We start from the raw sequence: 15,903 nt of genomic DNA, 5'->3' as shown, positions 1-15,903 counted from the left end.
AACCCAAATCTTCTTCTGTTTATGATGTATAAATATAAGATATGTAATAAATTCTAACAATGGAATATTATTCAGCCATAAAAGAAATGAAGAGCTGATACATGATACAACATGGATGAACCTTGAAACATTATGCAATCTATGTAAAATATGCCATAAATCAAAGGCCACAAATTATAGGATTCTATTTTGTATGAAATGTCCACAATAGGCAAATCCATAGAGACAGAAAGTATATTAATTATTGCCAAGGGCTAGAAAGATGGGGCAATGAAGAACAAGTGCTATTGGGTACAGAGTTTCTTTTTAAGATAATAAAAATATTTTGGAATTTGATAGTGGTGATGGCTGCACTACTGTGAACATACTCAAAAGCACTCAATTTATACTTTAATACTTAACTTTATGGTATGTGTATTTTACCTTGAATAAGGAATAAGGAATAAGGAATAAGGAATAAGAAAGGAAAGTAAAACAAAAACAACAAAAACAACTCCTACCATAACCATATATTTAACATACAACATGATGCCTAGCATATAGGAAATCTATAATAAACCATAACTCTTACACCTTATCAATTTCTCCTAAAAAGACATAATTGTAAACACTTTATTGTAGTAATGTCATGTTCAGTTTTATGTAATATAAAATGTAGTGAAAAAAGCATGATATCTAGAATTATGTACTTCAAAGACATAAATGTCAAAATAAAAGCTCTTAGCATATTGAGAGAACTGCGGTCTTAATTAGTGTAATTCTCTAGACAGATGCATTGCTCCCTTGACATCACAGATGTAATATGCATATAATTTTTCTATGCTATTTTATTCAGCATAAGGAGCTTTCTTCACTTATTGATAGCTATGAAACATTTTTGGTCAAATAATCATTTTTAGCAACCAAAGAACTCATGTGACTTTCTCAAAAAATATGCAAGTTTTTGTCTTTCCTATACAAATCAAGGTAGGAAAAAAGCTATATAGGTCAAAAATGTCTTGAATTTTATTTATGTATTTTTTAAATTTTACTTTAGCTTGTAACTTCCAGTCCTCATCCCATGTATAATATGGGGTTATATAGTCAATTTTGTAATTTCATTGTGTATCACAGAATAGATGTTGATTAACTATATGGAAAATAAAATGAGACATTCTAATTTCTGAAAAAATAAAAAACTAGCACAGAAGACTGTTGGTTTTTTTTTTTTTTTTTTTTTTTTTTTTAAGACTGTTGGTTTATACTCAGACCCAGTCCTGGAGATTGAATGAAACTGAGAATCATGATGTGTTTTTGAAAAACAAACATCAAGACTGTAAAAAATAATGAGAAACAGAAATCAATTGTGATTTACTGAGTGAGACAAAAATTCATGACACTGCCCTGGGTGATTATCTTGGGGGAAAATTTCTTCTGTGCTCTTTTGATGTAGTCAAAAGATAAGCTAATGGGGCACCTGGATGGCTCAGTGGTTGAGAGTGCTTTTGGCTCAGGTCCTGATCCCAGGGTCCTGGGGATCAGTCAGGCATCAGTATCCCCTCAGGGAGCCTGCTTCTCCCTCTGCGTATGTCTCTGCCTCTCTCTCTGTGTCTATCATGAATAAGCAAATAAAATCTTAAAGAAAAACAAAAACAACAGATTTTTTGGAGCACTGTGGTGGCTCATGGTTGAGCGTCTGGGTTTGGCTCAGGTCGTGATCCCGGGATCTTGTGATTAAGTCCCACATCGGGCTTCCCGCGGAGAGCTTGCTTCTGCCTCTCTCTCTATGTCTCTCATGAATAAATAAATAAAATCTTAAAAAAAAAAAAGATAAGCCAGTGCATCTTATACACTGGCAGGAAAGAGCAGCACCCATAAGAACTTGCCATAATAGACTGGATGACATCGGGATGTCATCAGAGCCCAGCTTAGATGAGGAATTATTAACAGCAGAAGCAAACGGACTTTCTGGTTCAGAATATTCCCTTTCTATCCCAGCTCCCAGGCCTATAGTTAGGGCATCACAGGTGAAAAAGACTCAAGGACTTTTGTGTGCAAATGAAAGTAATAGATATGTCCCTGATGGTTATGTGTTAGGAATAATATTAGATAGGTTGGGCAGATTCAGCTTGTAGGGTCAAGGCTCCACACCCTGGCAAAATTTCCCCACCCACTCCTGAATGTTTTGGGACAACACAAAGAATGACATATGCTTTAATTTCCATTCAGTTAGCCAAAGTATCTGATATACCCATGTGACTTAAAAATTACAGTTGAAAAACACAGTTAAAAATGACATGTTTCAGTGGTTAATAATTACCATTAAATAGGATTATAAGAAAAGGAAGAAGAAAAGAAGGAAGAAAAAGATAGGAGGAAGAAGAAGTAGAGGAAAAAGGGGAATAAGAGAAACTTATGGAGGAAAATAATGACTAACAGAAGAAAGAGAAAAGTAAGAGGAGAAAGCTGAGGAAAGGAAGAGGGGGTTGACCACATAATAAATAAAAAAGAATTAATTAAAGAGGCAGATAGGAATTTGAAATAGGCATAATATATTTATTATATGCCTCACAGAGATAAGGAAGGATATTAATAATGTGAAGAAGAAAGCAATTATAGTGAATCACCAAACAGGAATATGAGTATGTAAAAAACAAAATTAATTAATATCAAGACATCAATACATGGGAGAAATACCATGATGCACACAGATTAAGAACAATTTGGAGGGCTAGAAAGTAAAATTAGCCATCAGGAAGGGATAAAGGGAAGCATATAAAATTAAACTTGGAAAATATGATGGATTAAATAAGAAGTATCAACATCAATGTAATGGTAGTCCTTGGGAGGAAGATTGATGTGTTATATTGAAAGAACAAGAATCTTAGGCCAAGGAAATTTATTCCATTTGAGTATGATACAGAATGATGAACTTCCTGAGATTCAACTGATGATGAGGAATGTGATTGATCATAAAGGAAACACTCAGCTTCATCAGAGCACACACATATGTCCTATATTGCTATCAATCTGGCTTCAACTGATTCGCATCCATGTTGAAGGCAGTTTTCTATATACTAGGCATTGCTGGCAATCTATGAGGCACACTGAAATGAGAATTACGTCCAGACATGGTGCCCTAACTCAACAAGGTCAGATCTTGAGTATTGTAGTAGCGAATTTTAAAAAAACTGACAGGAAGCAATAACCACTTGGAAGTAAAAGATAGAGGAAACCAGTGGCATGAGATATGGAGGAGAGGTGATCCACTTGATAATAGAAGTGAAGCAGAACAAAAAACACAAAGTAAGCAAGGCCTAAGCATGAAAATATGGACTACTACAATTGCTAATGGATTACTAAAACTTGTGCTCTACAAGTGTAGTGAAATACTGCACTACACTTCAAATACCTGTGGTACTTACTAGTTCATATAATTTGCTATGCAGCTTTACTTACACATGGACCTTTACAATGAACCCTTTAGCATTCTTATTTTTCTTAGCAAATAAGAAAAACTAAAATACAATATCCAAGGTTACCATTTTGCCCAGCCTTGTTACCTAAAGAATTAGAACCTGTGTGATAGTATTTTGAGGCAAACCATTACCGTACACTTTAAACACTTGAAATTAACACCATGTAAGATGTGTTTTTGGTGAAATATTTTCAAGTATGTTCTCAGCATCCAAATAACCTACATAATTGAACTTTAGCATACCTTAATACAAAATAATTGAATTGTCTAAAACAAAAGGGGAAGAGACATTAAATTCCAAAAATTCCAATCCAGAGTGCTTATTCTCTGTATTTCACCCAAATATAAGTAGTTATTAGATAGCCAGATAAAACAAACAACACATACAGCTTTCACATGGATGCAAAAGCAAAAATCCTCCAATATATTTGAAAAAATATATATGAGAAAATCTTTATACTCATGAATATTACTTAGGAATAATCATGTGCTGTTCATGTTTTCCATATTATCATTGGATTCCATGTCATTTAAATAAATTATATGTTTTCTTATTTAAAGAACAGAATTTTAGAACTTGAAAAGGTTCTCACACACTTATTACTATTCCTTAAATTACTAATGACTAATGTGAAGAAAGGGAGGTAAACCAGAATATGAAAAAGGTAAGTTGCTTTAATTCAGAGCTATTTTATTTACTTTTCAAAAATTTTTTTTTTTGCTTAGATCAATGGTAGAGTGACAAGTTAGGAAATGCAGTGCTGAAGACCTCAAAGTTGAATTATAATTAATATGTTTTTGAATTGCTCTATAATTTAGCTTGCCTCTGAATGTCTAAATTAGTGGATTTGCGATTAAACCCTGATACCTCTCTAATGTTTATATTCTAAATATATGCAAGACACTTAGTTGACTACCTGGCATATTTCAGGTCTTCATAAAAAGTAATTTGCACTTCTCCTTATAATCCCCATAATAGAAAGTACAAATTCAGGAACTCTTAGCCATTATTACCTTCCTCTTTTTCAAATATTTGTATAGGGCTCAATAATTTACACAATTGACAATTTTATATTCATTGTCATCATTAGATTTAATCTACTTAATAACTTTGAATTTATGGCAAATCAGGAAACTGAGGGCTCATAGTTTAAGTGTTGGCCTCAAATCATGTCAATTGGTAGCTTTAAGACTCACACCCAGATCTTCTGAATTCCAATATAGTTCTTCCCATCTCCAGGTTACTCCCCAGTAAAAATCAGTTGAATCCTATATTATCAACCTCTCGTGTCAATTGAAATATTGCTCTTTCTCTAAATCCATATTGCCCTTTCTCCATAGATTTTTCAAGGTGAAGTCAATTATGTGCAAAGGTCTGGTTAGGCTAGTCTATCCAGCAATGTGGGAATGAGCCATCTTAATTTTTTTTCTATGCACATTACCTATCTATTCCTCAGAGTTGTATCACTCTGGCTTCTCCATGATAGTTCTACTTTTTTTTTTTTAAATTCATATCAAACTTTACATATTGTATGAATGTCAGATTGTGAAAACTTTGAGGATAGCTTGAGATCTACTTATTTTGGTATCTCTAACATTCTTCTCAACAGTTTAACTCACACTGGTCAACACAGGAAAATGTCAGGAATAAAAAATATTCCAAATAAGCTCATAATTTACCTAAAGTTAATGGTAATTGATGACAGTAATACTATATTTTACCATACATTTTCACTATCAATAAATGTTCTAAAAATAGCATCAATAAAGTAAGAGATCTTACCTAGACCATGTCTGTGTGTAGACATTGGTGGTAAGACAGTCCAAGTCTTGGTTTTGGGATTGTAACATTCAACGGTGTTCAATGTCTTTAAGCCATCTCGACCTCCAATTACAAAGAGTTTGTCTTCAATAACAGCCACACCAAACTGCAATCTCCTGCCATTCATCATTCCTGCCTGGATCCACAAATTTGTTCTTAGGTCATATTTCTCTATAGTTGTAGCTCCTGATAAAACATAAAATTAAATAGTCACCATTTACAGGGAACATACAAATCCAACATACAAATTGCTCAAGGCAGTGTACAAATTAAGATGTGAAAACACTCTTGTGACATTTATTTTTCTTAAAGAAAGTGTGGCAGGAAACCAAAGAGAGTAGTAATTTCACTGCCTTATTTTCTCTTCTTGGCAGACAATAATGATCAAAATAGATGCAAATATATAACTTGTTTGAATTACTTAATGGTCTCATACTAAACTGTTGATTCAGTGGAATCATTGTGGACATGGCATAGTTCTGTCAGTAGATTTTACAACTTCTATTACTGACATTAGAAAAGGTAACATAATCCCAGTGTAATTTCTATATAATCTCTATGTGATTTCTGAAAGTGAAGAGAAGTAAATTTAATAAATTCTTTACCATCTTTCTCAAATTTTCTTCATGCCTTAAAATAACAAAACACTTTTAAAAGTCAATGTGAAGTCATATAAACAAATGTCAGCTATGGTTTTTTTAAATCTTTTTTTTTTTTTTTAATTTTTTTATGATAGTCACACACACACAGAGAGAGAGAGATGCAGAGACATAGGCAGAGGGAGAAGCAGGCTCCATGCACCGGGAGCCCGATGTGGGATTCGATCCCGGGTCTCCAGGATCGCGCCCTGGGCCAAAGGCAGGCGCCAAACCGCTGCGCCACCCAGGGATCCCGGTTTTTTTAAATCTTAAAAAAAAAAAACTGCATCTTGGAAGAGCTTAATAAAATGTAGAGGTATAAAATGACTTTCTATCCTTATCAATCATGTTATAATCTCTACATAAAATAGCTTATCTTTCCTAAAAGCTTTTTACATATAAATTTGAGAAATGCAATAAATCTGACTAGCAATATGGAAATTAAAAGAAGACTATAGATATGTTTTCATAGATTCATTAACACATTTCAATTAAAAATATCTGCCTTAAAAGTGTTCTCAAATGTTTATATGGCAAAATATAGCTGCAAACACTAATCTTGTTTTTCAGTATTTGATCTTAATGTTCAGACTCAGAATCACCAATGTTTTATCTTCAATGATTAAATATCCCTACTGAGAGAGTCAACATTCTTTCTTTACTTACTCATTAAAGATCTGTTTTACTTGTTACATAATAAAAGTTTGCAAACGAGGAAAGAATTCATCAGGGGAACTCATTTACCATTTAGAAAATAACCAGCACTGAATTAAACAAATATAAACAACGTGTAGGAGAAGTTTTGCTAATTGAAGTAAAAATGATATAATGTATGCTCAATATTTATTCAAAGGTAACAAATGGTAATAATATAGATACTAGGTTAGATGCATTAAATCCATCTTTTGATGTTATTAAAAATGTGAGCTAATTTCCATATCACTAAATATGAAGTATTATAAAATAATAATAATTATTATTGTAATAAAAATAAATTGTAATGTTCATAAAATCATTTATACTATTTAGTAAAACAAGATGAATTATTTAAACAAGTATGATTTATGTTTAAATATATTTGCTATATTTTACATTTAATGTTTTATTCAACAATGAACAAATCAGAATTCCAAAGTGAACTAACTTTTCAAAAATTTCAAGGTCATCTGAATGCTATCTTGATAACACTGGGATTTCTTGAATGCCTAACTAAAAATTAAATAATATGGAAGTACCTCTCTTGTCTGTCTAATCCTTGATAAATGATAGTAGAAAAAAATAGTGCAACCTAATCTTAATGAACCCAATTCCATGACACCCATATTTTGCAGGTAGGAGTAGACAAAGATGTATATATTTGTACAGCTGTACTTTCCATAATGTCCCAAACCTTAGTCAAAATCTTTGCAGAGAATTTGAGATCCAGTCATCCTTTGAAGAGGAAATAGTTGGAAATGTGTGAAATTTATGACCTCTGAGCACCCAAAGGTGTTGTTATTCAAAGGGGAAAGTGAAGACTTGATGTGAGTTTCAAAGTCTCATCCAAACAAGCTTCATGTAACTTAAATCCCAACACATGGCAGGATTTTTTTACGTCTTTGGTGTTTTCCCTCTGAACCTTCAAAGGTGACCTACTCATTTTATCCTAAAGTTGTTACATCGGAAATAGAGTATGCCCTTGTCTTCACTTTTTTCAAATTAGATTACATTAATTTCCTACAGATGCTATAAAAAATTACCTCAAAATTAGTAACTTAAACACACACACACACATCTATTATCTTACAGCTCTGGAGGTCAGAAGTTCAAAATAAGTCTTACTGTGCTAAAATCAAGGTGTTGACAGGGGCTTTAGGGAAGAAATGAATTTCTTGCTTTTCCCATCTTCCACAGGCCATCCATATTCCTTATGACACTTTCTTCCATCTTCAAAGCCAACAACCTTACATTTGTCTGACACTGATACTTATGATTACATTGGGCTCACCCCCATATAATCTGAGTTAATGTAGAACATTCCTATTTAATGTAGAATAGGTTGCTTAAAGTCAGCTAATTAGCTGACTTAATTCCCTTCACAACCTTAATACTCCTGCCCCCTTACCCCACCCCCACTTTGCTATGTTGCTATTTGTGCTACCATATTCATAGATTCTGGGGATTAGGATGTAGACATCTTTGGGAAGCCATTATTTTGCCTGCGCCAGAAGAAAAGGCATACTTTCACTCCACTATTGAAATTTGCATAGTTATAGAAAGTTTAGTAATACAAAACAAAGAAAGATTTCATTTGCAAAGCTTACTTATAATAGCCAGCCTAATTGGTTATTACCTTATTCAGTCAGCATGCAATATGAATGTTTTATCTAGTTTTCAATGATCACAAAGTTAAGAATATGCTTTCTCTTTTTCTAAGAAAAATTATTAATAATAACATTCTTTAAGAAATTTTCTCAGGGCTCCTGGGTGCTACAGTTGGTGAAGCAGCTGAGTCTTGGTTTCAGCTCAGGTAGTGATCTTGGGGTCATGAGATCGAGCCCCACATGAGGCTCTGTGCTGAGCATGTAGTTTGGTTACGACTCTCTTTCTCCCTCTACTTCTCCCTGCACTTTCAAATAAATAAATAATTTTAAACAGAAGAAACTTTCTCACCAGTATACTTCATTAGCTATCAATATAAACTTCTCAATTCTATCACTATTTTTTTTTTTGTAAATCATCTTGTTTATTAATTCTACTGGTTTTCTTTGCTTATTAGAGTATATATATCCTCTTAGTGGTTGCCTGAGTCAAAGGATGAACAAAGCCAATTTCTTTGAGAAATATTACCCTATGTTCCTTACAATAAAGGCAATATTTGTCATTACCTAAATTAAAAAACAGAATATGAGTAAGAGTGGACTGTTGTTCTGATAAGTCATAAGTTTGAGAGACATTAAAAAGGAAAATTTAGGGGATCCCTAGGTGGCTCAGCAGTTTAGCGCCTGCCTTTGGCCCAGGGCGCGATCCTGGAGTCCCAGGATGGAGTCCCGCGTAGGGCTCCCGGCATGGAGCCTGCTTCTCCCTCTGCCTGTATCTCTGCCTCTCTCTCTCCCTCTCTATGTCTATCATGAGTAAAATAAATAAATAAATCTTTAAAAAAAGGAGAATTTATTTTAGCATGTAGTTACTTTGGAGTGACCCTATTTATGAAACTGTCACTAGTTATCTCAAATGCCTGCATGACTTTAAAATGTGGGATGGCAGGCACAATAGAGTCCTGACAACTTTGATAAAATGGACAGCGTCCACTCTGAGATTCCACACCATAAATCTAAGCAACCAATTTAAAATAATATACAGGCCCATTGAAACAGGTATAATGAGCAGTTCTGACTATAGAGGACTATTATTAGGACTAGTTGGATCCCTATTGCTCTGTGTTGTAAACTCTAGACTCTATATTAAAGCATTTGAAGGTTGCATTATCTCTTTTAGAGAATGTTGTTATTATTCTGTGAGCTATAACTTTGTATAGTAACAATATAATTTTATAAAATGTGTAGTAAAACTCAATAGAATCTAAAGCAATTTGTAAAACTTCCTAACTTAATGAAGTTATATAATTCAAAGTTAGATCTCACTCTTGGCATATAGAATAATGTGAAATAAAATGGTAGGTATTTTTGAGGCTATATTTATGATATTGGACTACCTATATTTCTGTATATTTTTAGATACTTCATAATTTATCATAGACTATGTACTAGTTAAAGGCAAGGTGCCTGGCATTTATAATAATACAAAGTTTTTATTTTGCTTTATTTTAAATAACTCCTAAAGTATCATTTTCTGTAAAAAGTATTCATAATATCAATGAAAATCATGGCACATATATTTTTCAGGATTACTTAACATACTATGCATGTTTGTTTTTTTTTAAGATTTTATTTATTTATTTCTGAGAATACACAGAGAGGAGAGAGAGAAGCAGAGACACAGGCAGAGGGAGAAGCAGGCGCCATGCAAGGAACCTGACGTGGGACTCGATCTCGGGTCTCCAGGGTCAGGCCCTGGGCCGAAGGTGGCGCTAAACAGCTTGAGCCACCTGGGCTGCCCACTATGCATGTCTTATTGAAATATGATTGTTTAATAAATATTGAGTAAAAGGTTTTGAGTAGACCTAAAAATAGGATATTAATACTTTTTTAATTTAAAAAAATTTTTTTTATTTATTTATGATAGTCACACAGAGAGAGAGAGAGAGAGGCAGAGACATAGGTAGAGGGAGAAGCAGGCACCATGCACCGGGAGCCCAACGTGGAATTCGATCCCAGGTCTCCAGGATTGCCCCCTGGGCCAAAGGCAGGCGCTAAACCGCTGCCACCCAGGGATCCCGGATATTAATATTAATAGAAAACATTTAGTGAGTACTTCCTCTGCTCTAAGAGATTTACATATGTTAGTACATTTAATTTTTATTAAAAACTGATGACATAGGTATTATTATTATGCCAAGTTTATAGAAAAGAAGATGGATCAGGAAAAGCTTTAGTAACTTGCCCACTGTCTCTCAGGTAATAACTAGTGGATCCACTATAGTAACCTGGTTCTAGAGCCCACAGTGATAAATACATCTTTTTACCACCTTACCCTGATTATAGAACAAGTTAATTGCACTTAATACATATGGCAGGCAGAGTTTTATAAATGGCCCCTTTCTGAGATTTATGACTTGTTTCCCAGAACCCATGAATGGGATATGAAATCACTCCATTGAATTGTTATGCTGTTACAGTTCACCTTAATATAGGAAGATAATCTGATCACATGAACACTGAAAATGGAGGGATTCCTCTGGCCAGTTGTAGAAAGAGAAATCAGAGAGATTTGAAGATGGAGAGATTTCTCTGGATAGTTGCAGAAGGGGAAGTCAGATTTGAAGCATGAACTGGACTAGACCTGCTGGTTTGAAGATGGAAGGGCTACATGAGAAGAAATAGAGGTGGCCTGTAGAAGCCCAGAGTGTTCCTCACCTGACAGCCAGCAAGGAAGCAGTCCCTCAGTTTTATAATCACAGGGAACTTTTGTTAGCAGTCTGAATGAACTTGGGAGATGTCTTCCAGCTCCGCATGAGAGCATAACCTAGCCAACACTTTGATTTTAGCCTTTTGAGATCTTAAGCAGAGAATCTAGACATGCCATCCTAGACTCCTGACCTACAGAACTGTAAGCTGAAAGATGACAGTCCTTTTAAACCACTGTTTGTAGTAATTTGTGACAGCAGCAATAAAGTACACTTTGTTTCAATTTGCATTTAAAAATTCATGAAGTATTTGTCTTCCAGGTTGAATAAACATAACACAACATTGTTGTTATTAGATACAATGCAAATACAAAAAGTATTTTCCTCATGAAAAAACAAACAGCAGGCTCCTGTCTCAAAATATGAAACTGAGAAAAAGTGCTCATTATCTGGGTCTCTTTAGAGTTATTTGTTATACAGCCATATGTGATTAAATTGAGAACAATAGGAATTAATATTTGTACATTCCACTTTGGCATGACCAATAGCAGGACTTATTTCAATATCTGTAATTTAAATATCTTGAACACAGTACAGAATAATGATAATAGTTTTCTTTTTTTTTTTAATTTTTTTTTTATTTTTTTATTTTTATTTTTTTTTAATTAACTTTTATTGGTGTTTAATTTACCAACATACAGAAAAACACCCAGTGCTCATCCCATCAAGTGTCCACCTCAGTGCCCGTCACCCATTCCCCTCCAACACCCACCCTCCTCCCCTTCCACCACCCCTAGTTCGTTTCCCCGAGTTAGGAGTCTTTATGTTCTGTCTCCCTTCCTGATATTTCCCAACATTTCTTTTCCCTTCCTTTATATTCCCTTTCACTATTATTCATATTCCCCAAATGAATGAGAACATACACTGTTTGTCCTTCTCCGATTGACTTATTTCACTCAGCATAATACCCTCCAGTTCCATCCACGTTGAAGCAAATGGTGGGTATTTGTCGTTTCTAATTGCTGAGTAATATTCCATTGTATACATAAACCACATCTTCTTTATCCATTCATCTTTCGATGGACACCGAGGCTCCTTCCACAGTTTGGCTATTGTGGCCATTGCTGATAGAAACATCGGGGTGCAGGTGTCCCGACGTTTCATTGCATCTGAATCTTTGGGGTAAAAACCTACGAATTCGGCCTGATAATAGTTTTCTGAACCAACAAAATAATGTCAGAAAGAAAGCTTCCAGAAAGAAGATAAAGCTCCTTTTTTCAACTTAACAGAAAGGGCCTCAGGTCTTCTCACAAAACCATTTTACTACAATTTTAACGCCCTATTAGTAAGCTCAGTTACCTGACTCACAAGACTTTTTACAAACCAACAAATGAGAGTGATCTGGAGGAACTAAAAGCAGCAATAGCTGACAGTGAGGGAGTAACCATCATAAAAATATGGTTTTTGGGGGCAGCCTGGGTGGCTCAGCGGTTTAGCGCTGCCTTCAGCCCAGGCCGTGATATTGGAGACCCAGGATCGAGTCCCATGTCAGGCTCCTTGCATGGAGCCTGTTTCTCCTTCTGCCTCTCTCTCTCTCTCTGTCTCTCATGAATAAATAAATAAAATCCTAAAAAATATATATATATTTTTTACTGAAATAGAACACTTATTCACAGCTATTAAAAACAATTTTACAATGCCTAAAGGCTTTGGAACCAACACTGATGGAGATTATGATGCCATCAAATCATTAGTAAAAGGTTAAATTCTTTTGGATGTATTCTCTTTAAGGAACCAATAAATATATAGAAGCATAATGGAACAATTTTAAAGTAAAGATATTTTGGGGAGATACATAAAATATAGGACTTCAAGCTTTAAAGAAAATAGCATTATTAAGAATGACTTATTTCTTGAATGTTTCATGGAATAAGCTTCTCATTCACTTTCACGTGTTTAGATATGAAAATACAGTGTTGAGATAATACTGTTACACGCATAAAAGATATAACTGCAGGGGAAATATTTTTCAAAGACAAATGAGTCATTACTTATTAGGTAATTTGTTCTGATTTATAAGGATGACATTGTAAACATTTCATAATCATCATAATAATTTCATGTACCAAATAAACATCCAACAAAATATCACATTTGTCCCTTTTATAAATATAAACCTTTTGTAAGTAGTTGTAGCTGTATACATAGCTATGTATAGAGATATAAATGTGAATATATCATAAGCTTAATGTGAGGTGTTGAGGTAGATATATATATTTCAAAAATCTAGCATTATATTTAATTTAAATTTAATATCACTAAATTCAGGAATGCCAAAGGATGCTTCTTTACTCCTATCCAAGAGAATACAAAAGTATGGAACATAATTTTAGTTCTTTGTATTTTATGTAATAATCCATCTTAATAACTAAAAATTATTATTATTAAGACATTAGAAAACTTAAATATTTCCAGAAGTTGGTAAGTAAGCAAAATGCAAAAATCGGTATAATTTCTTTAGAAAAAATTAAATTCACCTAGATTACATAAAGCATCTATTTAAAATAACACTACTAAAAGTGCATTATCTAAAAATCAGCAAGATAGATGCCAGTTCTAGATGAAGAAAAAAAGCAAAACTTTATTGAAATATGTCAATTTGAATGAATGGAATCATACTAATTTTGAACAAGATGACTTGTTTGCAGAAATGTGAATTATTATCTTATATAATCCCAATTGATGTGATGATATTTGTAAGGTATTTAGGTAATTATACTACATTCAAATGTAAATACTAAAAAATACATAGTTAAAAGCCAGATAATTTCTAATACAAAGGAGTCCTAAGAGAAAAATGGGCTATCAGATTTTAAAAGTATTATAATTACAGAGATTTTTTTAAAAAAATGTTTTATGATGAAGAAAAATAGCTGTATTCATGAATCTGAGATGAAAGCCAGAAATAACCCTAATATATTTGATATTTATAATGTAATAATAGCATCTTGTCTAAATCAATGGAAAACATTTTATTATTTAAAAAATATTTTTAAGATAACTAGTATCTCTCAGAGAAAAATAAGTAAACAAACATAGATTCCTGCCTTACTCTTCATACTGCATATGCTTGAGATGAACCAATAACTAAGGCCCAACACATACAGTTGCAGAACCCACTAAGTGGTTCTTTTTTCAAGACTCCACACACATTAACTGGGACAGTGAGATTTTTAAGTAAATTGCCCTGGGTTACACCTTACTAAAACCTTAAATGTCCCAGAAGATTAAAAAAAAAAACAAAAAACAAAAAACAAAAACCCAGGGGATTTATTTTTACTTTTAGGTAGACTTAAGATGAAAGGCCCATGAGGGAAAATCCTAGACTCAAAATTTAAAAAGTAAATGTCTAAATATATACATATATGATTACCAATCATCTAAATATAAAATGCAGTTCCATTAAAAATGCACAGAAAAACAAAACAAAACAAAACAAAAAACCTGAGAACATTAACAAAAACTTTTTATAAATTTAATAAATGGTGAATTTCTTTGATATATAAAAGGCTTTTTAGATCAAAAAGTAAATTAGAAACATCAAAATAGTAATATGCTAATAATATTAGTAGGCAATTAATCAGAAAACTATATAAATAACATGTAAATGTCAGAAAATTTACTTAGGCTTTCTAATAAATAATTTTACTTGATTTATAGTAGATTTAGAAAATGAATAATTTTGATGGACCCAGGACCCCCGGGATCACACCCTGAGCTGAAGGCAGATGCTCAACTACTGGGCCACGCAGGCATCCTTATTAAAATAACTTTTATAGCAAAAGAACATGCATATTACAGCATTATTACCAGTATAGTTTATTCATTTTCTTAATAAATATTCATTAAATATAAACTCATGTACTTAACATTTTCAAATTAAATATTTATTTTCACAACTAACATTTGCCAAAAATGAACCAAATCCTGCTATTTAGATTGTTCTTAAAATGCCCTATATCTTAATTATAATTTTCATATAATATCTATTAGAATTTTTTTAACATTTGTTGAAAATGAGGGTACTAGTGAATGAAAGAAAAATTAATATTATGACAACTGGGTTCTAGTCCTATCACCTACCATATAACAAAAACACCAGTCATTGAAAAAAGAACAGTAGGTCTTATTGATCCCAGACTAATTTATACTCTTGGAAAATACATGTTTGTCTTTTATAAATGAGTTTACCAGTTTACAAAGATGTATTAATTGAAGGCTCTCTATTATCTCCTGATATTTGCTCATTTAAACTAAAGACTCACATCAGTACCACAGTAGGTGAAAGTGCAGTGACTTCTACGTATGTTTAAATCTCTTACTTCTCAAAATAAATAAATAAATGAATCTCTTACTTCTCATTCTCTATAAGTCTCTATCATAGAAGTAACTTAAAGTAGCCCTGAGGAATTCTTTTCCAGGGAAGAGCCACACATTGGAGGATTAAGATCTGGTTTGTATGAAACATATGTACAAACACATACAGACTTACTACATGTGGATCTGCAAAAGGAGATTTAATTTAGAAAACAGGTGCATTTATTACCATTAGCTGTACATTCACAGAGAGATTGATCAAAAAGAATACACTGAATGCCCAAAAATTTATGATTATGGTAGATATTTTACCATACACATAACACACTAATTTATTATTCAATCCACATTCATAGATAAACCTACAGGATGTACAGTGATGTGGCCCATATCCTCTGACTGAAAAAAGCCAAATAAAGTTGTTATTGTACTAAATTTTGAAGAATTTAACTTATGATTTTAACCCCTTCCCCAGAAGAAGTACCCAAAACAGTTATAACCAAGATAGTCACTAAGTTTTGTTTCTTTCTGATGAGTATGAGGCTATGAAAGAAGACTCCACTGACAAGTGATTCACTTTTCATGAGAAAGAACTTTCTTTTAC

The 15,903-nt window shown here is 33.1% G+C and overlaps 1 protein-coding gene across 2 annotated transcripts in view; it reads right to left on the bottom strand.

Annotated features, from left to right (window-relative positions):
- The window catches only part of KLHL1 (kelch like family member 1), a 356,958-nt gene that overhangs the window by 75,137 nt on the left and 265,918 nt on the right, over nt 1–15,903 (bottom strand). For both annotated transcript variants that reach the window (XM_041730855.1, XM_041730856.1), the window contains exon 7: nt 5,241–5,465. In XM_041730855.1, coding sequence (XP_041586789.1) covers nt 5,241–5,465 — 225 coding nt within the window. The remainder of the gene's footprint in view (nt 1–5,240; nt 5,466–15,903) is intronic.

Source organism: Vulpes lagopus, chromosome 16, assembly GCF_018345385.1.
Source record: "Vulpes lagopus strain Blue_001 chromosome 16, ASM1834538v1, whole genome shotgun sequence".
Taxonomy (NCBI): Eukaryota; Metazoa; Chordata; class Mammalia; order Carnivora; family Canidae; genus Vulpes; species Vulpes lagopus.
Note: the sequence above shows the minus strand (reverse complement) of the source record. Positions and strands in the feature narration are given on the sequence as shown.